This window comes from Acanthochromis polyacanthus, chromosome 1 (genome assembly GCF_021347895.1).
Source record: "Acanthochromis polyacanthus isolate Apoly-LR-REF ecotype Palm Island chromosome 1, KAUST_Apoly_ChrSc, whole genome shotgun sequence".
Lineage (NCBI taxonomy): Eukaryota > Metazoa > Chordata > Actinopteri > Pomacentridae > Acanthochromis > Acanthochromis polyacanthus.
This window is the reverse complement of record NC_067113.1, coordinates 39,998,899-40,021,065: the sequence shown is the minus strand read 5'-3', so window position 1 is coordinate 40,021,065 and position 22,167 is coordinate 39,998,899. Positions and strand designations below refer to the sequence as shown.

The 22,167-nt window shown below is 40.6% G+C and overlaps 3 protein-coding genes across 4 annotated transcripts in view; 1 reads left to right on the top strand and 2 right to left on the bottom strand.

Annotated features, from left to right (window-relative positions):
* The window catches only part of creb3l2 (cAMP responsive element binding protein 3-like 2), a 46,822-nt gene extending 44,034 nt beyond the window's left edge, over positions 1–2,788 (bottom strand). Inside the window, exon 1 of one of the 2 annotated variants that reach the window (XM_022209739.2) lies at positions 2,237–2,788. In XM_022209739.2, the coding sequence (XP_022065431.2) occupies positions 2,237–2,335 (99 nt within the window). In that variant the 5' untranslated portion in view covers positions 2,336–2,788. The remainder of the gene's footprint in view (positions 1–2,236) is intronic. The other variant, XM_022209738.2, reaches the window with a different exon arrangement.
* Positions 2,789–4,037: 1,249 nt separating this feature from the next.
* On the bottom strand, positions 4,038–13,910 carry ssbp1 (single-stranded DNA binding protein 1). Its single transcript, XM_022209737.2, is given in 8 exon segments — positions 4,038–5,269; positions 5,348–5,436; positions 6,331–6,418; positions 7,872–7,889; positions 7,892–8,011; positions 11,970–12,027; positions 12,609–12,694; positions 13,807–13,910. Coding segments are annotated over 7 exon segments (441 nt in total). The 5' UTR covers positions 12,633–12,694; positions 13,807–13,910; the 3' UTR covers positions 4,038–5,225.
* A 1,588-nt stretch (positions 13,911–15,498) lies between these two features.
* Positions 15,499–22,167, top strand: part of lamb1b (laminin, beta 1b) — a 39,421-nt gene continuing 32,752 nt past the window's right edge. Inside the window, exons 1-3 of the mRNA XM_051951846.1 lie at positions 15,499–15,656; positions 16,104–16,276; positions 20,717–20,852. Of these exons, the coding sequence (XP_051807806.1) occupies positions 15,623–15,656; positions 16,104–16,276; positions 20,717–20,852 (343 nt within the window). The 5' untranslated portion in view covers positions 15,499–15,622. The remainder of the gene's footprint in view (positions 15,657–16,103; positions 16,277–20,716; positions 20,853–22,167) is intronic.

The window sequence follows — 22,167 nt, the reverse complement described above, 5'->3', positions numbered from 1 at the left end:
AAACATGCGGCCCGTGGGCCAAAACCGGCCCTCCAGAGGGTCCAATCCAGAGAAGACATTAACTGCAGATTGTAAATTAGTAAAACTACAAATTTAAAATAATTTCTAGACCATGACAAGTTGTTTGGATCATAAAGTAAAATACTAGATTATTCTTTTGTCATTTTGTGTCTCATTTTTGTCATATTTTGTCTTTTTTTTGCTTTTATTTGACATTTGCTTCTTGTTTTTGTTGTTTTGTGGAGCTTTTTGTCTCATTTTTATTTTGTTTCGTGTCGTTTGTCTCATTTTTTGTTATTTTGCGTCTCGGCTTTGTCGTTTTGCGTCTCATTTTTGTAATCTTTTCTTTTGTTTTGTTGTTTTTTGTCTTTTTTTGTCTGACTTTTGTTGCTTTAGTCATAAAGTAAAACACTAGATTGTATTTAAAGTTAGGCTAAGTCCACATGAAGTGAATGGAAGACGGTACGATGGCCTCTGAAGTGATGGAAACCCCAGTGTGTGTGTGTGTGTGTGTGTGTGTGTGTGTGTGTGTGTGTGTGTGTGTGTGTGTGTGTGTTATCTCTTTCTATTTTCCTTTTATCACTCTAACATTAAATTTAAATACTTTACAACACATTATTATGCTTCTGGTAGACGATATAAGCTTTTAAAGTGAGCAGAAACACCGAAAATGTCCTTCAATCTGCTCATAACCACATTTTAAATGCTTACATTCTGCGTATAAATGCTAAATATGACGTGCTACCACCAAAGTACAACACGTAAACGTTCAATTCTGAGTCTGAAAGAGTGTGAAAACAAAAAATCCACAATATCCAATCCTGTCTAATGAGAATTAAATGTGTATTCTACTAATTTGCTGCAGCAAATATATATAAAAGTCATTTCTAGGGGACACTTTTCTGCCTAATTGTACATCTACAGGATGTATTTAGTAAATCAGTGTGAGTGTTTGTTACTTTGCTGGTTTTATATTCACAAAAAAATGAATAAACTGTTAGTAAAAGTCTGCAAAATGCTTTTCTGTCACATTGTTATGGATGCAAGTGCTTCCCAAGAACAACAGAAAGCAAAAAAAAAATCTAGTTTATTGTCTTGTAGATGCTCCAGTTAGATAAGTGATCACTGGGCTAAATGTGGGTGGAAGTTTGATCAGCTCCACAGTTATCAGGTTGGCTTTGATTAGCAGTAGTGATTCATTTAGGATACTGTGTTATGAGACTAATTAAGTCATATCAGTGAGATATCCTGTGGTGTTTATGTGGACCAAACAGAAACTCTTAGAGCAGAATGTCTCATGTTTTGTATTAATTTTACTCATGTTGTCAGGTTAAAATTTAAATATTTCTGGTCTGATCTGAGCCCCAAAAAGATCCCAACAACCCCTCTGCTGAACTTACTACTGACTAGTCGGAAAATGAAACTTCAATGCAAATAATTTTTAGTAATTAGTAAAGTTAAAGTTGCTCCAAAGGAGTTAAAGTTGCTCTATATTAGTTAAAGTTGCTCTATAATGAGTAAAAGTTGCTCTATATTATTAAAAGTTGCTCTATATTAGCTAACATTGCTCTAAAATGAGTGAAGTCTGAACTTAAAATGTTAAAGCGATGAATGAAATCTCTACCTGCTGTTTAATTTACTCAGGTAAACTTGCATTTTATATGATTTATCCATAAAATATGAACTACACACGTCACAAATCACTGTGAGCTGAACTTGTTGTGTAAATTTCAAGAGAAACAATCATTGTTGACTAAAGATGATCAATAATAAATCAATATTTGGCACGTTGCATGAAAAGAAACACAAGAAAAATCATCCAAATAGCTGCCAGGTAATATTAAGTCAGTCAATTAACCGACTAATAGTTTTTATCTGTACTTCTGTTGGACGGGTGACGTCATAATAAAGGAAATAAACACCGATATTCTGCTTCGTGTTAACAAGAAAGGGGTAAATAAAAAAGAACTCCTGCAGCGCAAACCTGCTGCATTCTGGACCCCAAGGCTCAACTTCTGAATGGAGAGCAAGGCACAACACACGCGCACACACACACACACACACACACACACACACACACACACACACACACACACACACACACACACACACACACACACGGCCAATTAAAGCCTCATCGCAGATAAACGTGATTATCTCCACTGAGCCAGTCAGCAGCCCCCCTGATCACCATCCCCCCTCCTCCCCCCTGATCGATAACTGACCGATAACTCACATTGGTGTAGAGCACGGAGTCGATCTCTCCGGCCTCGGACAGCTCGCTCAGGTTCCGGTCCCAGGTCAGGAACTGTTCGCTGGAGTCCAGGATCTCCATGGTGGAGCTCAGCGGGGATCTGTGGCTCTGCGGTCCGACTGGAAATCACCAACTCTGCCCCAAAGTCCTCCAAAAGAAAAGAAAGTTTCCGACAAAACTTGAGCGAGGGGAATAAAAAAAGATGTAACACGTCCAGCAGGTTAGAGCGTCAGAGGGAAGGATGGTGAGTGTGGTTGTTGCTGTTGTTGTTGATCATCTCCTCTCTGGTTCAGGTCCACAGACAGCTGGAGCAGAAGCAGGCTCCTTTTCTCTCCTCGGTCAGACACACAGGAATGTCTGGGCGGAGCCACAGAGGACACAAAACACACACAAACCCACCGGAAGTACCACAAACACCAACAACATGCAGGGAATGTGTTCCTGACGCGTTCAAGAGTAAAATGTGACGCACAAAATGTATTAAAATGTGTAGAAACTTGTCTTTTCCAGCTGTTTGTGACACCGATTTTAAAGGCTCACGCTAACAAAGCAGAGTTTCTGGTGTGGAATTTCAAAATAAAAGACTTATTTCTCACCATTGCAACCTGTTGCACAAAAGATGAAGGGAGGAAATAGTTTTCAGTGACACTCATGAAAAAAAAAGGATTAACTCTGAAAAACCCACTGGTGCAAAAAATACAACATTAGCTTTATTTTTAAATTATTTTTAAAATACATACATACATATATCTATAATTTGTGTTTTTTTTGCTCCGTTTCTCTATATCTGGGGTTTTATTTATTCAAAATGTCATATAATATATATATATATATTCTACTACTATAAAAATATATTTTAGTTTCTCTTTGTGTGTGCACTTACCATTATTAAAAAATAAAAAAAAGGTTTTTAATTTAATAAATCCAGTAAAATAATTCTTGAGGGAGTTAAACTGTTTTTATGTGGTAAATTTAAACGACATATTGAAAAATTACCCACAAGAAGTACTCATCCTGTTCGGGACCGGTTTTATTTTTTAACAATACTCTCCAACTTCCGGTCTGCCTCTCTCTATTTCCGTCAACTTGACTGCTCTGATCCGAATCCACAGGTTTTCACACAACTTCCAGCTCCGCTCACGTTCAGCCCGCTGACCAATCAGGTGCTCTCCTGTGTTTAAAGCCCGTTCGACTGTGAAAATCCGCCCCACAGTTCTTTGAATGACAAGTGACGCAGCCAATCAGATAAGAAATGTGTCATCCTTGTGACCAATCATGTTAGGCCAAGAATACCTTCGACTGACACCCGCCCCCAGTGTCGCAGAAAGAACCAATCAATATCCTCTGTAGAAGGACAGCATAAATAATATAATATAATATAATTAATATAACATAATATAGAATAAATGAGAAAAAGTTAAAAAACAAACAAACACATTTATAGAAAATAAAACAAAGAATTTTGCTTTATATTTTACAAAAAATATATATAAATGAATACAAATATATAATTTTTTTGCTTTACCTTATTTTTTTCTATATATATATATGTATATATATATATATGTATATATAATTTTTTATATATGTATAAACATCAGTGTTTACGTATTCATATATGTTGCCCTAAAATAAACTTTATATTTAATATTGCTATGCTTGTAACTATTTTTTTCTCTTCTATAAACGGCTTTATAAGCACATTTAGGAACCCTTGTGAATATTAGGTGATTAAATCAGACATGTTTTAACTGCATGACGTGAACACATGTTAAGACAATCGTTCTGGGAAAAGAACCAATCTATTGAAGCAAACATTACAGAGAAATGATCTGAAAGTCACTGTCAGACAGGAAACAGAAACAGATGAGAGAGATAACGGAGAGTGACGGAGCAGAAAACATGAACCAACATGCAGTTAAACGAGCACAACTCACAGGTTTAGACAGGAAAACAAAATGCGACAGAATAAAATCAATCTTTTTTTGTCTGTCTGTTTACCTTCAAATGTTTCAGTGACCTGCACTTTTCTCTACAACTGAACCTCCAATCATGAGACGTTTGCATGGGCGGCTGACATTTGGCATCAAATCAAGTCACATTTGTGGCACAAGCTGGAAAAAATAACCCTTTATAGAAACCTTTACAATGGCCAAAACTGTAGTAGTTTATTCTACGGTACTGATGTGAACTAAGCAGGTCTTTGCTTGCAGGAATCAGCCCCGTTAAAACCAAAGACAGAACCTTCAGCTCCTTCTAAATCTGCTGAGTTTCAGGAAGATTCTGGGTTTAGCTCTTCTGAGGTAAATCCTGACTAATATTATTGGGCTATCAGCAAAACATCACGTCTGAAAACGCTCTGTCAGGCTTAGCTTTGGGTTTATTTAGCTGAAGGAGAAGGAGGTAGTTTGGAGCCATCATGGAGCACATATTTCTGAAGTTTACAGGGTGGAAATGACTTGAAAAAGGAAATTTCTGATGGATTTTTCAGCTTTTTTACTTTCAAATAAAACACCAGTGGAAGATGCAGTGAGGAAATGGTAGGAGGACGTGTGGGGGAGCCTGACGCAATGAAACACAAACCGTTTCCAACATGAGCTGCTCTTAAAGGAGCTACAACTTTTCAAAACTTTGAAATTTGAGTCACAAACTCAGAGGAATGATGAGTGGGCAAACATGTCTCCATCCCTTAAACTCCTGCTCAAGACATTATCTTCACAGAAAAAGGGGCTTTTATGTAGAAATACAATCAGACTCATAATCAGATGTTCTTTCTGCTCCTCCTGAAGCTTCAACATCTTCTCTTCCACCAGCAGGAGGTGCTGCAGTCAAACACGATGAGTTTATTCTCTCCATCTTCTGGCAGATCGGAACGGTTCAGTTTCTCTACTTGGTGTCCTCAAGTGTTATTTTTACAAACGAGAAAATACAAAAAGAAGTGGTGTAGCTGTCGGGTGAGAACGGAGCTCCTTCAGGTTCTGTCTCTGATGTTGTCGCTCAGGAAGACGATGTTGTCTGAGGAGAAGAAGCAGAAGAGAGAGGTGAGATTTCAGGCGACAGAGAGCGGAAGTGTGTTGGCGTGTTAAATCAGACCTGCGATGATGGTGGTGGCCTGACGTCTGACTTGGTTCTTGTCCACGTACTCCCCGTAGTCCAGTTTTCCCTCCACCAGAATCCTTGACCTGAAAGAGATTCAGGATCCAAAAGTTCCTTTATTCTGAAACTCCTCATCAGTGGATTTTGGTGGTTTAAAGACCGCAAAGACGTCTGCACACATCGTAGCTCGTGTCCGAGGTCTTCTTACTGCTTTAAAGTGGGCAGGAATGGATCAGTAGAAGCTGGACTTTCGTGCACCAATCAGGATTTAGTCAGATTTGAAGCAGAGATGTGTGACAGCTGTTCAGATCTGTAAGTATTTTAGTCTAATTCACACACAGTACCAACAAACACCCCACTACAGCAAGCTCTGAGGGACTAAGAGTGAAATTTCGTCAACAAACTCAATTAAAACTCGATGAAAAGAGGCTCCAGACAAATCTGCGTTTGTGTTTACTCTTTCCAGATTGAATTTTTTTTATCCACTTTGGTCCATCCATCCATCACCTGTACACTGTTAATCCTCATTAGGGTTATGGGGGGGCTGGAGCATGGCATGAAACCCGAAATTCAGGAAATGTCTCCTTAATATATGCACAGGTTGGAGAGTAGACATCTTAGAAAGATGTGTGAGTTTAGGAGGCCGACAGGTTCTGATGAGGAGCTAAATTATGTGCATTCAGTGTTTCTGGAGCTTCATATCTCAGCTTAATTGAACTGAAGTGTGCTGGTTTAGTGGAAGCTGCAGTTTGAGATGTTCTACTTTGGAGTGTGTATTCTGTGAGACCATCCATTAAGTGATAGAATGTTAAGAGGACTGCAGCTGCTGCTCTTTATGGAGGGAAAAACTACATTTGTGCAGTCGCTGGAATATAAATTATGCACAGACTAAATGACAAACCCCCCCCCCCCCAGGCCTCTTTATCTTTCTACTGCGAGCTGCTAAAATAAGTTAAACCAGAGGAACATGAGTTTCGTACCCTTTCTTGACGTACTGGTAGGCCACGTCTCTCAGACCAGGTTTGAACACCGACACACGATGCCACGTCGTCTTCTGACTGATGTCTCCTGGAGTCAGAAAACAGAAAAACCTTCATTCACATCACAGTAAATGAGAAGCAGCAGATATTACAGTGAACATCAACATCTGAACTATCTAAAAATGAAACAAACGTGTATTTGTTAGGGCTGGACCCGAATATCCGAATATTTGTTCGCTACGGCGGTATCCGGATATTAATTTTGGTATCCGAATATTCGCCCGCTCCCGTGTTTCTTACCACCACCTGAATGGCCGGGTGGCTGCCGACTCTGACGTCACGCTTCACTTCGTTGCTTAAACACAAGACAAGATGCTGAAGACCTCTGCTGTTTGGGAATTCTTCAGTTTAACTAAAGACAAAATGAAGGCAAAATTTGGACCCAGGAGACCAGACGAACGGATCCGAATCCCCTCCCCCGTTGGATGTTAGGGGGCGGGACGAATATTCGGATGTTCGTCTTTAACAGGGCCCGAATATTCGGAGGCCAGAAACCACTATTCGGGCCAGTCCTAGTATCTGTAACACTTCTGCTGCATTTAGCTGTTAATGCTGCATCAGTTCATCCCTGAGGACGAATCGTGTTGATTATTAACAGTTTGAAAGCTGCTTTGGTGTTTTTTTCTGTCGTACTGAGCTCAGAAACGTGTCTAACTTTTACTGAGGACAATAAATAAACCATGAAGGCTGCAGCACTAAATAAAAACTGACAGAGGAGCAGCTGTCTGGACAGAAAACCCTGAAACTCAACGGCAGTGATCAGTTACAGCAGGTGTTTAGCTCTCCGACGACCTCTAGTGGCAAAAAACAACATTTGCATCCAAGTTTAACAGCAATATGTGAGTAAAATTTAAATCTCCCACCTAAATGTCAGCTGCACAGATAATTATTAATTCTATTTTTCATTGTGTAAATAAAAAAAATTAATTTCTTTCCTTAAATCAATCAAATGCTATCCAATAATTGCACCAAAACCAGTTCAACACCAGCAAATTCACCTTCAGATGAGATCTTTTCATGAGCTGAATACACATAAACCAATTATATTATTATTAAACCCGTAAACGACAGCTATTGAGAGAATTATCCAACATAACTGGACATAAAACACTGAGAATAATCCTGTAGTTTAGTCACAAGCTACAATAGAAATCAGTGACACTGAAATGCCAAAGAAATCTATGAGCTGCTGTCCAACCTTGAAGAGCAAACAGGTTGTTTTATTCAGAAACTGTCCTTCAGTGAATACATGACAGGAGTCTGGACAGAACAACAGGAACATCCATTAATGTACGCTGCTTTACTGATACACAAACAAGACAAAGTGTGGGATGAACGGTTATGGATGAGCATGAAACAGCAAGAAAATAAAACCTCTGTGGAACATTTTCTACATCAGCCGTCACAGACCCTCATCAGTCCTCCCTCACTTCGTTTTTTGCCTTAAAATTAAAGCCTAGAACATCAAAAAGTCGTCCCACCTGTTGAGCTCGTCTCTGCTCTCCAGAGCGCCACATCTCATTGGTTGCCAACGAGAAGATGGTGACGGGGTTTCGACCTTCCACTTGTCTCATCACCGGGTCCTGACCAACCCGACCCAGGAGCTGCACACGGTTTATCGCTGGGAGAAAAAACATCAGTAAAGTGGTTTCATCAACACCATAGGTACAATCTTTGGTATAAAATCCTAGCCTAGCTTGTTTCCCGTTATAAGGGATATACGGGAATACGGTCTAGCCCTGCTCCATTGACACATTTTGACAGGTTTTCAAGCTCCGAGCAGATCAGACCGAACCAATCAGAGCACCAGAGGCGGGAGTTAACGATGCGACCGCAACAGAGCGAGGTTTCTCTCGTGCGCTTTCCTCTGTTTTGCACGGGCTGAATTTGTCCTTAAAACCTCAACAAGAAGCAGCTCTTAAAGCTTTTCTTTTTAAAAAGGATGTATTTTTAATTCCGGCAGGCTGTACGATAGAATGCGTAATGCTGCCCTTCACTGTTGAAAGGGAGAGCTTAGATTTTCCTCAGGACCCCTGTACGGCGAAGGAAGCTGTTAAAACTACAAAACATCATGGCGGAAAGGCAACTGTTAGGTCGCTTAGTGATTGCGTCACACATGTGTTACGCTGATTGGCTCTCTCCAGTTCAAGCTGTGATCGGTAGTCCCGCCTCTGGGCTAGATTTGTTCAATGGAGCAGTTCCAGACTGACTTTATGTGTATTTGTAATACACAATATAAAGGCTGTCTGGTCCCCAGGCAAGGTTTATTTTAGTTCTTCTGGAGCTAAGTTATGGGGTTTTCTAGTTCTTCTGGAGCCAAGTTATGGGGTTTTTCTAGTTCTTCTGGAGCCAAGTTCTGGGTTTTTCTAGTTCTTCTGGAGCTAAGTTATGGGTTTTTTTCTAGTTCTTCTGGAGCTAAGTTATGGGGTTTTTTCTAGTTCTTCTGGAGCTAAGTTTATGGGGTTTTTCTCGTAATTCTGGAGCCAAGTTTCTGGGGTTTTTCTAGTTCTTCTGGAGCTCAAGTTATGGGCTTTTTCTAGTTCTTCTGGAGCTAAGTATATGGGGTTTTTCTAGTTCTTCTGGAGCTAAAGTTCTGGGGTTTTTTCTAGTAATGTCGTGGAGCCAAGTTATGGGGTTTTTCTAGTAATTCTGGAGCTAAGTTCTGGGGTTTTCTAGTTGTTCTGGAGCCAAGTTATGGGGTTTTTCTAGTAATTCTGGAGCCAAGTATATGGGGTTTTTCTAGTTCTTTCTGGAGGCAAGTTTATGGGATTTTAGTTATTTGGGGTTTTTCTAGTTCTTCTGGAGCTAAGTTATGGGGTTTTTCTAGTTCTTCTGGAGCTAAGTTGGGGTTTTTCTAGTTCTTCTGGAGCTAAGTTATGGGGTTTTCTAGTTTTCTGGAGCTAAGTTATGGGGTTTTTCTAGTTGTTCTGGAGCTAAGTTATGGGGTTTTTCTAGTTTCTGGAGCTAAGTTATGGGGTTTTTTCTTTAGTCTTCATTCTGGGACTAAGTTATGGGGTTTTTCTAGTTCTTCTGGAGCTAAGTTATGGGGTTTTTCTAGTTGTTCTGGAGCTAAGTTATGGGTTTTTCTAGTTCTTCTGGAGCTAAGTTATGGGGTTTTTCTAGTGTTCTGGAGCAAGTTATGGGTTTTTCTAGTTGTTCTGGAGCAAGTTATGGGGTTTTTCTAGTTCTTCTGGAGCTAAGTTATGGGGTTTTTCTAGTTGTTCTGGAGCCAAGTTATGGGGTTTTTCTAGTTTCTGGAGCAAGTTATGGGGTTTTTCTAGTTTTCTGGAGCTAAAGTTATGGGTTTTTTTTCTAGTTCTTCTGGAGCTAAGTTATGGGGTTTTTTCTAGTTCTTCTGGAGCTAAGTTATGGGTTTTTCTCGTAATTCTGGAGCCAAGTTTGGGTTTTCTAGTTCTTCTGGAGCTAAGTTATGGTTTTTTCTAGTTCTTCTGGAGCTAAGTTATGGGGTTTTCTAGTTTTCTGGAGCTAAGTTATGGGGTTTTTCTCGTAATTCTGGAGCCAAGTTCTGGGGTTTTCTAGTTCTTCTGGAGCTAAGTTATGGGTTTTTCTAGTTCTTCTGGAGCTAAGTTATGGGTTTTCTAGTTCTTCTGGAGCTAAGTTCTTGGGGTTTTTCTAGTATTCTGGAGCAAGTTATGGGGTTTTTCTAGTAATCTGGAGCCCAAGTTATGGGTTTTTCTAGTTCTTCGGAGCTAAGTGTATGGGGTTTTCTAGTTATTCTGGAGCCCAAGTCTGGGGTTTTTCTAGTTATTCTGGAGCCCAAGTTTGGGGTTTTTCTAGTTCTTCTGGAGCTAAGTTATGAGGTTTTTCTAGTTCTTCTGGAGCTAAGTTATGGGTTTTTTTCTAGTTCTTCTGGAGCTAAGTTATGGGTTCTTCTAGTTCTTCTGGAGCTAAGTTATGGGGTTCTTCTAGTTCTTCTGGAGCTAAGTTATGGGTTTTTTTCTAGTTCTTCTGGAGCTAAGTTATGGGGTTTTTCTAGTTCTTCTGGAACTAAGTTATGGGGTTTTCTAGTTCTTCTGGAGCTAAGTTATGGGTTTTTTCTAGTTCTTCTGGAGCTAAGTTATGGGGTTTTTCTAGTTCTTCTGGAGCTAAGTTATGGGGTTTTTCTCGTAATTCTGGAGCCAAGTTATGGGGTTTTTCTAGTAATTCTGGAGCCAAGTTATGGGGTTTTTCTAGTTCTTCTGGAGCTAAGTTATGGGGTTTTTCTAGTTATTCTGGAGCCAAGTTCTGGGGTTTTTCTAGTAATTCTGGAGCCAAGTTATGGGGTTTTTCTAGTTCTTCTGGAGCTAAGTTATGAGGTTTTTCTAGTTCTTCTGGAGCTAAGTTATGGGTTTTTTTCTAGTTCTTCTGGAGCTAAGTTATGGGGTTCTTCTAGTTCTTCTGGAGCTAAGTTATGGGTTCTTCTAGTTCTTCTGGAGCTAAGTTATGGGTTTTTTCTAGTTCTTCTGGAGCTAAGTTATGGGGTTCTTCTAGTTCTTCTGGAGCTAAGTTATGGGGTTTTCTAGTTGTTCTACGGCCCACAGTATCCTGTGTGAAGGTTCAATAAACCAGCAGAGAACCAGATAAAGTCTCACTCATTCATCACAGAGGGTCTCTACAATATGTTGACCTGTTTTTACAACTTGACCCATGTTGGTCGGTGTTCCTGTTCCCAGTGTTTTATTCTGTCTAATTTCACTTCACCATGGAGACGGTTTTCCTTTTCTTTGAAGCATCAGAAGAGTCTGACTTATACTTGGGAGCCATAACGAAGGACAAAAAGTTAGTGAAAGTAGCACAATCCAAGGTGGAGTACAACCAGAGAATGGAAACAAAGCCGTCTGACAGCGCCGTGTGATGACGTATTCATCTGCTCGTCAACTAGTTCCACGTAACAACATAATGCCGTAGGTCGATGACGTCGTAAACCGAGGAGCCCCTGTATAGGCTGTTGTTTTCAGTGAATATGACAGGAGTCTTTAGGGTTAGAATCAGTCAGCTGGTTGAAATGCTAAAAAGTGCTCACTGTGCTGTTTGGTGTCATTACTGTGTGATCTATCCTGAACATGGACAGACGAGACACAAAAATAAGACAGCTGTCTGAGGACGAAAGGAGGACAGTAGCCAGCCGCCAAACTCCACCATCTCAGATCAATCCAAACTGAACTATAGACCAAATGTTGGACAAAACACAGAACAGATTTCGATGATGGTCAAGGAGTCGTGCCATTTTTGAATGACAGTGGGCTTCACTGATAAAGACATCAGATTAAAAATACCACAACGGAGTTCACTAAAAATGCTCTGAAAGAACCAAACACTATGAGAGCTGTGGAACACGGAGAGGACTCGGCTGTGTTATGAGACAGTAAAAATCAGAGGGTTATCAAAGTATCCTGGAGTGAAACAAACAACTGAGTGATCAAGAGTCTCAGGTAGAAAGAGGTCAGTGCTCCACCACCAGGTTTAAAAACCAAAGACACAGATGAATCTAGATTAAAAAAAACATTGGACCAAAAGCCCTGACACACATCAAACCAACGAGAACTGAGGCAATTCAAGAAGATAAAAAATTGACTTACATCTTTCCAGGATGAAGCTGGTGTCGGTGCTCCTGTGTCTCACCACCTGTCTGATGATCTGTGAAGGCATCAAAGATCAGAAACAGAAGATCCCACAAAGACTTTTATCGTTCAACAAATGAAGTTATCCTGGTTTCTATTGAGATGATGCCTTGGAAGTGTGATTGGAACGACAGTAAATACTCAGAGAAGAGTCAGAGCAAGCTTTGGTTCATCATAACGGGCAGGTCCTTAGACACATCCACTCTGTAGAAGTTTAAGTCATTTCAGGACTCCTGTGAGCAGAACTAAAGTACTCCATGTGTCCTCCAGCCTTCATCCTACTGATATGCTCAGTGATAACTAGCACAGTGGCTACATCTTTGCAGAGATTAAAAACAAGGTTCAAGAGGAAATAACTCAAACCTAAACGTTTTAATCTCCTCTTCTTTCACATTAACTGCTCAAAAAACACCAACTCCTCACTGACATGGAAAATTCAATGTGAAGCTGTTCTAGTAGGCAAAACAAAGACATAAATACTCTGACACGGTCTTCTGATTTGTGGCTACGGGTTTCATTTAGCAAAAAAAATACCACCAACAGAAGGAGGACAGTCTTTTCTTTGTAATCTAAGCGGTAGATCTGTTTCCTGCTCACCTGTGCTGAGGCACTTCTCAACATCTTCTCTGTGTTGCAGTCGGCTCAGAGTGAAGAAAAACCGCGAAAGACTTTACCAGACTGACCTGAACACAAAAAAGACAGAAAAAAATGCACCATCAGTTAAAGTGAGGTTCTGGTAACAACACCATGTTTACTAAACTATCCTTTATAGTGAAGCTGGGTAATCTGGGGAATGGAACTTTTTTAAAGTCAAGCCTCAGATCAATTCGTTCTACTTGTGTATTAGATGTAAGACGTGTGATGGAGCATTATCACATGAGACACGATATAAAAGTGTGACTTGAGGAAAACGCCCAATTGTTGTTTTCCTGACTGACATTCAGACTGTGATTTAAAGCTACGTTTTAATATCTGAATATTTGGTGCATTTAAAACTGTATTCCTGACATTATTTAATAGCTACAGCTTGCATTTTTTGAATTGCAGCCTTTGTGATTCGCAAACATTGTTCAGTCCAAATTTAAACAACAAAAAACTATAAATACCCCTTATTATAATAGTCAACAGGATAAAGAAGCAGATTTTAACTTCATCCACTAGTGTCAATGACAAACCTCTACGAAACAAGGATTTATTGCAGGACTGCTGGATTCCCTTGATTGAATTTCTCTCGGGATTAATAAAGCATCTATCTATCTATCTTAGCTTGAGCTATCTCTCCTTGTTTATCTGACAACTGAGTGTAAAACAGCACAAAAGCTACTTTTAAAAACTTTTGAATGAATCAGAAAACACAAACAAACACCCAATAAGACCGAGAATCTCTAAGTGTTCGTTACAAGAGTGAACCATTGGTTTCCACTGGATGGTTAGAAGTGATTTTTATTTATTCTGCGAGCTATAAACTGAATTATGTGCAGTTCAGAGTTACAACAGGATGATTTAAGCGGACAGTAGAAGCACTGACAAACTGCCCGTTTACAGAATGAACTCTGGTGGCATTACAGAGGAAGAACCAAAGTCAGAGCTCGGCTTCAGCAGCAGCTCTGAGGCTTCAGGAGTCTCCCGCCACGGAGCGGAAACGTGAAATAAATCCTTTAAATTCTCATTTTTCTTCAATTATTCCCATAAACAGACTGAAGTGGCTGAAGAGCAGCTGGACAGAGACGTGACTGTGGAAAAACAGACTGAAAACGGAGCTCTGAGAGGAGAAAGAAGGCTGATGAAAACTTACCAGGTGCAACACTTCGGTAACCTCACACTGCTTCCGTTCCGTCACCAATAGAAGTCCGCCGTTCTGAGGCAGGACGTTTAGGTTCCGCTTGAAGTTTAATGAAAGATTAAAAAGAACTTTTTCTATTTTGATGCATTCATGGTGTTTTTAAAATCTTGCATTAAGCTGAGAAATTGCTTTCTATTTTTTTGAGAATTTATCCTCCAATATCTCTTAATTTCATTAAACTTTAGCAGCAATAACAACAATTCCAAACATTTCATTTGATTTTACTTACAGGTGTGTGACAAACATTACTGATAGAAATTTGAGCATAAGTCAACTGAACCATCGAACAACTTGGTCAATATATAATCGAGGGAATTTTGAAGTCCATGGGATATATCCTGCATATATTTTTTATTAAAAGTAAAAAACAAAAGAAAACTAATGTTTCTTCTGTTCATTATGATCATGACTTTACAAATTCCATAATAATTTATTATGGAAACAATCACTTATTTATAAAAAATTATTGGATATCACTAAAATGTCAACAATGACACCTGTCAGCTATGTTACAAAAAGTCTCGCAATTCTATATTGACCCATCCAGAATGACTTGAAAATGATCCATAATTACGGAAAATTAGTCCAGAATGACATGAAATTTGTCCTAAATGACTTGAAAATGCACAAAAATACACAAAATGATCCAAAATGATGAGAAAAAAATCCAAGCTGACATAAAACTTGTTGAAAATGACAAAAAAAATTATCCAAACGAACTCAAAACTTGTCCAAGACGACTGAAAAATTGTTCAGAATGACCTGAAAATGATCCATAATTACAGAAAATTAGTTCAGAATGACTTAAAATTTGTCCTAAATGACTCAAAATTTATCCCAAAGACACATAAAAGATCCAAAATGATGAGAAAAGATCCAAGGTGACATAAAACTTGCTGAAAATGACTCGAAATTTGTCAGGGTCCATGGAATATATCTTGCATGCATTTATTAAAAGTTTAAAACAAGTTTTTATGTTCATTATGATCACATCTTTACAAATTCCATAAATATTTATTATGAAAACAATCACTTATTAATAAAAAAAATGACCGGACATCATTAAAACGTCAACTAAATAACCGTCCAAATTTAATAACAACCACCTTCTAATGAGCTAAACAATAATAAAATGAGCTGATTCAGACATTGCTGTGATTGTGTTCTTTTATTAAGTTGAGATAATCATGACAGATATTTCTTTTTTGGCAATATATCAAATTTTTTGTGGAAAATAACAAATTGTATCACTTTCAATTAAGTTTCCCTTTATAAAAAAAAACACCTCTCAGGGAAGTGTGTTAATTCCAGATCACATGACCTGCTCCACTTTTTGTGTCTCGTTTTTATCATTTAGATTTTTTTTAAAGAATTTGACAGCAGGAGTTTTACACAACCGAGTATTTTTTTTTTGCTTTTACTGAGGCAACAAGTCTCTATACTTCCTCTACCACAGCATATTTGCCTGAAAATGTGTTTGGAGATACTCACCACTATATAAAAAAACATAATATGAGCAGCAAACACAACATGTTTGCATACAAACCTGTCTAGTTGTTGTGTCCAGCCCTTCCAGCAGAGGGTAGGCTTGTTTTCCAGAACTCCGTGTGTCGGCTGATGACAGTGGGGTGGAGTTAGCTGGTGGGATGCGGACTTTCTACAAGAAAACTCCCTCTGGTTCTCTGACTTCTCACTCCTCACACTGACATTGAGCTGTAGGAGGAACCGTCTACATCCTGGACGAGCTGTCAAAGCGCCGCTCCCGGAGATGTCGCTCATAATCCGCGTTTTAGCCACTTTGGGTGAGTTGAACTTTTCATTTTATTTGTGAAAAAAAAAAATCTGCTAAAGTGCTGCTCAGTGCTCCCTGGGAGGAATTTCACCCTGCAGAATGCTTTCCCAACAGCAAACACGTGTAATGAGAGCCATATGCAAACTATTATTCACAGTTTTTCCCACAAAACAGAAATAATTCTGTTCCAAAAGGCGGCAGCAGTAAAGTTCAAGAGCTACATAACACCCTCCATGTGCCAGTTTCCCACAGCTGACCTCTTCTTCTCCCTCCTAAAGAAGGATTTCATGTGATTCTGATTTAAATAAAGCGGCCACACAAGCCGTTCTGCTTCTGGGCTTTTTAATTGAAACCAAACAGATCATGCGTCATGCGTAAAGTTCCAGGCTTCCCCGTCGTTTGCAGTGAAGGTTTTTAGTTTTTGCCATGTCCCTGACAGCAGCTCTCCTCCCTGCAGCCCTGTGGAGTCCTGTCAGGGCACTGCTGCCTGAGTTTTCAGATGTTTGCACAGAGGGCAGCTGCTATCCGGCCACCGGTGACCTCCTGATCGGCCGAGCGCACAAACTCAACGCCTCCTCCACCTGCGGCCTCTACGAGCCGGAGCGCTTCTGCATCGTTGGACATCTGGAGGTAAGAATCAAACTGATGCTGAGAAAAAAAAAAAAAAAACTGCGTGAGATTGAGGTAAAACAGCTTCCATTGGTAGCAGCCTGGTGAGCTGCGGGAGTTTTATGGAACCCTTGAGGACTGTGGTGCAGTTTTGAAATCTTGATATTGTTTCATTCGTCACTTTTTACTCCTTTAAATATCTATTTTTTGCATGATACTTGCATGGGATGTCATAGGAATGAGTTAGTTATGGGGAAACAACTCAAATAAAGGTGATTTTTAGAGACTTCAGGAGCAGAGTGAACGACAGAATGCCTGATAGAAACCTTGGCTGTGGTTTTGTTCCTAATTTTAAAGCATCCAAACCAGGGGCGTCACTAGGTTTTAAGGACAGGGGGGGCTTAAACGTTCACTCACATTCTGTGCATCCAGGAGATGCACAGAATGTGAGTGAACGTTTAATTTCACAAACAGCTGACAAAAACTGAGAAACTGCTTTTCCACTTTTTGGACAGATTTAGATTTATTCAGAGATACTTTAAATGTTTTAGGCCACAGTGGCCATGACTTTTGCTCACAACACAATAATTCAGGGCTGCCAACTTGTGAGCAGACCTTAGACTGACATTTGGTCTGTGTGTGATGCTGACGGGGGGTCTGGGTGAAAATTTTAAAAATTATTGATCCTATTTCCTGCATTCTGGTGTAAATTAAGAGCATTTTGCCCATTTAAAATCTTATTATAGAGATAACATTAAGGGATAATAAAAAAAACATTGAGCTTAAACAGAAAAAAACAGAGCAACAGCAGGCAGTATTGAAAATGGTTCTTCATGTAAAATATGGATCAAAGTTCTGTGGCTGGATGAGCACAACACATTTCAGTATTTTCCATGAATATCTGCATAATTGAAAGAACTCCAGGAACCACTTTGTAACATTTGTCTTGGAGGATTTTAATGCACTCAACAGCTTCAAGTTGACCACATCAGCAACTAAACAATAACAAGTGCTGAAGCAAAAACAAAACATATCTGGGCAGACCCAGAACTCACTGGAGGGATTATATATCTCATCTGGCCTGGGAACACCTCGGGATCCTCTGGGAAGAGATGGAAAGCGTTGCTGGGAGGAGGAACATCTGGAATGACCTGCTTCATCTGCTGCCTCCACGACCCGACCCCGGATAAATGGAAGACGATGGGTGGATGTACGGATAAATAAATGAGGTTATAATTTCTCGTAATTCCTTGGACTTGCTCATCACTTGGGGCAGAAAAAGCCTCTGGAGATGTCGTGAAGTGGGTCAGTTCTGTGTGAGTCCAGAATTCATTAAAGCGTGATAAAATGTAGCAGCACCTTGAAGATGACATTTTTATGACTTATCCCTTATGAATGCTCGCTGGGGTCAGTTGGTGTCTGTGCAGGAATGAAGCCTCTTTAAATGTGTTTAAGTCCATCAGGCTGCTTGGTTTCCATGTATGTGTGTGTGTGTGTGTGGGAGCATGCACATGTACAGTGTCTGTTTGCTGTCTTGTCGGGTGGGAGTTCAGACATTCCCATCCACAATAAAAGCACTGTGTTCCTCACAATCCCGGCCCTGTGTGTATGAGGACCGGGGGCGAGGCAGGGGATATTCTCTCCTTATCAAACACCCTTTAGCCAGTTCTGTGTGTGAATGGTGTTTTTATGAAAGAGACGCACTGTGGGGGCTTTTTGGGATGAGCACAGTCCTCAAGCATGAGCTGCAGGGAGGAAGTCCGACGAAAGCAGTGGAGTTTTAATTCTGTTTTCACTAAACCCCGCTAAGTGGAGCCAATCGTCTGGACTCATGTTTCAACACAGACGTAGTTGGCCTGTGGCTCGGTGAAATTGGGAAACTTGCCTTGTTTATTCACACGCTGCAAAATTGTGACATTTAGTAGCGTGTGAGTCATAGTTTAGGTCGTGAACATGCCAGAGCATCTGGCGTGCAGATCCCATGGGCAGTCAATGCATTGTTAAACAGACGCAGAACAGACACACCAGCAACATGATATAAACTATGCATCATTAATTCAACTTCACCCTTTCCCCTTCGATTTGCTGAAAGTATCTGAACACCTCAAACTTTCACCCATATGCGTCTCATTCCAAAACAACGGGCCTCCACTCACTGCGGCTGCAAGGACAATATTCCCATTGACCCAGAGCAGCATGCAGATCTGAGAAATCAGTGAGAAATCCATGTTTTTGAAGAGGTAGTGCAAGAAGACGAGGAGTGTTTTGGTAGTGTACGATATACAAGGGAATGAATCTGATGGATACCGCGCCAAAGCATCGAGTAGAAGTATATCATAGGGAGTCTAATCATTTGGTTTTAGAGAAATAGAACCTAAAATCTACCAGAAACATGCAAGACATTCCATCAATGCCGCCATGTATTTACCTTTTGTTAGTCATTGAGTAGGACAGGACAAACTGCAATGGCACGTGGACGTTTTGTTCACAAAGTTAGCAGAAGCTCAGACATTTAGATTGTGGTTTAAAGGGAATCTGTGTTCTCTGGGGGTGACTTTTCTCAATGATATTGTATCCTCAATATTTAAAGTTTGTAGGTGAGTTTGTAACATGTTTTGTTATTGGACAGCATTTTCAATGTGTGCTGTTTTATATGTGCTGGATAAATTATGGCGACTTCCTCAACCTCAGTGGTAGATGTCAAGAGGCTGTTGGAAAATAGAGTGAAGAGTTTGTCCAAGCAGGCCGTTTTATCTGTTTGTTTGCATATATGTAGTAATTGTACAATTGTAAAAGCTACAAAATCTATCCGTCTGTCCATCCTTCCATCCATCCATCCGTCCGTCCGTCCTTCTACCATCCATCTGTCCGTCTGTCCATCCATCCATCCATCCATCCGTCCGTCTGTCCTTCTACCCATCCATCTGTCCGTCTGTCCATCCTTCCATCCATCCATCCGTCCGTCTGTCCTTCTACCATCCATCTGTCCGTCTGTCCATCCATCCATCCATCCATCCATCCGTCCGTCTGTCCTTCTACCCATCCATCTGTCCGTCTGTCCATCCTTTCATCCATCCATCAATCTATCCGTTCATCTATCCGTCCGTCCATCCATACCCAGAGAAAACCCACGCATCCACAGGGAGAACATGTAAACTCCCTCTCAGAAAGATCTCAGGTCGAGACATGAACCAGGTATCTTCTATCTGCAAGGCGACAGTACTAACCATTGATCCACTGTGCAGCCCAAGCTAAAACATGACGATGCTAACCCTTAAGAAGAGTGAAAACCATGCTAGTAAATTGTGCTGATGATATATGCATCAAAGCAAAAGTCCTATATTCTCCTGGCTCAGTTTGTGAATCCAGAAAAAAATGGGAGGTTCTGTGAGCCTTTCATGCATCGATACGCTTGGAAGGAGCCATTCTGCTCCCAACAGTGTTCAAATCACAAGATTAACCGATCCACCAAAAACAGAGATTGTAAAGGGTTTGACTGCAAACAAAGCCTGTGAGTTTGACCACACACACCGTGGTGAAGCAGCTCATGACAGGTTTGGAGAGTCAGCTGATGATCGGGTTTTGGGGAGACCTATGATGCATGTTGGCAGAAATTTAGTTTAAATTGTTGCATTCTCTGACCACTTTGCCTGCGTTCAAGGTCAGCTCATTTTGTTGTGGGCTCAGGACATTGGAATGTGTTCTTTCTTTCTTCTTCTCAGATGTGTTTTAATAATTTGGTGTTAGAGAAACTCATTTACGTGGCAGTCAGAGTAAAAATACACCTAAAAAAGTCAAGGAAACGTGATCCTTTACATCCATAATGACAAAGGAAGTGACTAAGATGATCCAACTGCACCTACACAAGGCTAAATAAATACGTTGATGTGAATGTGGCGTCCAAAAGGAGTTGTGGAACGAGATTATCTCTGCTGCTTTTGTAAAGGACTGAACAGTAAATCTTCTGCTACAGGAAATAAGAAAGGAGGCGCCTTTGCTATGCACTTCTAGAATCCAAGCAGCTCTTATCACGGCTGCCACTTCGACACTTCCAAGTTATTTCACTCTGCAAAACCTTTACTAAGCAACAAAAAAGGAGCATTTAGTGACGGCCTGGCAGTGTTGAAGGACTGAAGAACTAAAGATCAGATCAGAGGTGTCAAACTCATTCTAGTTCAGGTTCCACATTCAGCCCAATTTAATCTCCAGTAAAATCAGTCTCTACTGGTAGAGACTCCAGTCGCAGTCTCTACTGGTAGAAACTCAAACTCCAACTCTACCAAATCGCAGTCTCCACCCTGACATATATATATATATATATATAATAGAATAACATATACAGGGTTAACTAGGCTCATGTTGCTGTAAAAACTATGGACTTTTAAATCCAAACTCTTGTTCGGTCTGCATGGAATGTTAACAATATGGAAAACTGACCCTTTAACGCTTTGTGTCCATCAGGAGGAGAAGAAATGCTTCGTGTGTGACTCCAGCCAGATGTACGATGAGGACAGCCACACCGTCAGCCACACCATCGAGAACGTGGTCACCACCTTCGCCCCGAACCGCCTCAAGACCTGGTGGCAGTCGGAGAACGGTGAGAGGAAGAACACACACCTGAGAAACAAACAGAGTGGGCTTAACTGTCCGGGGCTTCCTGTTCCCTGCTGCTTTACGGCACAGTAGCGTGTGAGCTTCCACCGAGGCCGTTCTCATGGGAACGGAGCTCAGTAATGACTAGACAGGAGATCACAGAGCCTCAGCCTGAAGCCAATCAGAGCTGGCCTCAGGGGCGGGGCTTGGAGAACAGGTGTGCAGGTAGGAAACAGCTGTGTGTCATCACTTGAGCACATACAGGACTGTAAAGTGGGAGAAAAAGGAAGGCTGTAATGAGAAAACAGGGCTGCTGGAGTGTGATAGCTGAGAGGTTCTGTTACTGTGAGAATCTGTAATGACATGTTTCACTCTCAGCACCATGATCTGCTCATCCCTTATGTGTGAAACTGCATGCCTAGTTTGAAATCACTTTGTTTTGCCAGATCCAGCACTAAATTTACAACTAGTAACCCGTTTCCACTGCTGGAGGGCAGGAAGCTTACCCGAGTTTCACCACAGGATGAATAAATTTAGTCTAATAGATATACAGCCTGCTGCAGTCTTGTTTGTTTAAATATGCACGTTTAGTTTGGGTTGTTCTGAGCCAATCGCTATTCCAAACCATTACACTGTGAAATGAAAGCCATGAATGTCCATCATAACGTCATTACTTGGTTCCTGAAATAAATCACAGTACAGCAGGTTCCCATGCAGACTAACAGATCCTGCCCTCTCTGCTCCCACATTCGTGCACACAGTGTTCCTGCAGACTGGTGGGAATCTGTCAGAGGTGTGAGTCATGCAGCGGTAGCAGCAGCCAGCAGTGCAGATGGATCTCAAACACCAGGAAGCTGCAGACACACAATGGCTTCACTTGGGATTTCCTAATTCCCACTCCTCCTCATCTTGGATTTTGAGCTGCTATTGTTGAGGTTAAACTCATCTGAAGTGTTTTAATAATGGAAGTTAAATGCCACGTGTAGCAAGTTGCTGCACAGCTAAGTAACTAAGCTAACTGACAGACCTAACATTAGCTTGTTTTAAACAGTGAGTGGGATGTGGGAAGTGCATCTGATGTGACACTTGCTGCTTCAATAATTAAATGAACTGAACTGAAACTTTGCATTCTGTTGAACGTGCTCTGAACGTGCTGAACTGCTCTGCCGCATCGCTAACTGAGCTGGCTAATTAACAGAGCTGCAGTTAGCTTGCTAATGTTTGAGTCGCAGTTGTCACATTTGGTCTGACACTTTGTCAACATGTTATTTATACGGCACTCCATTTTGCTTTTATTTAATCACTGGATTCCCCCTTTG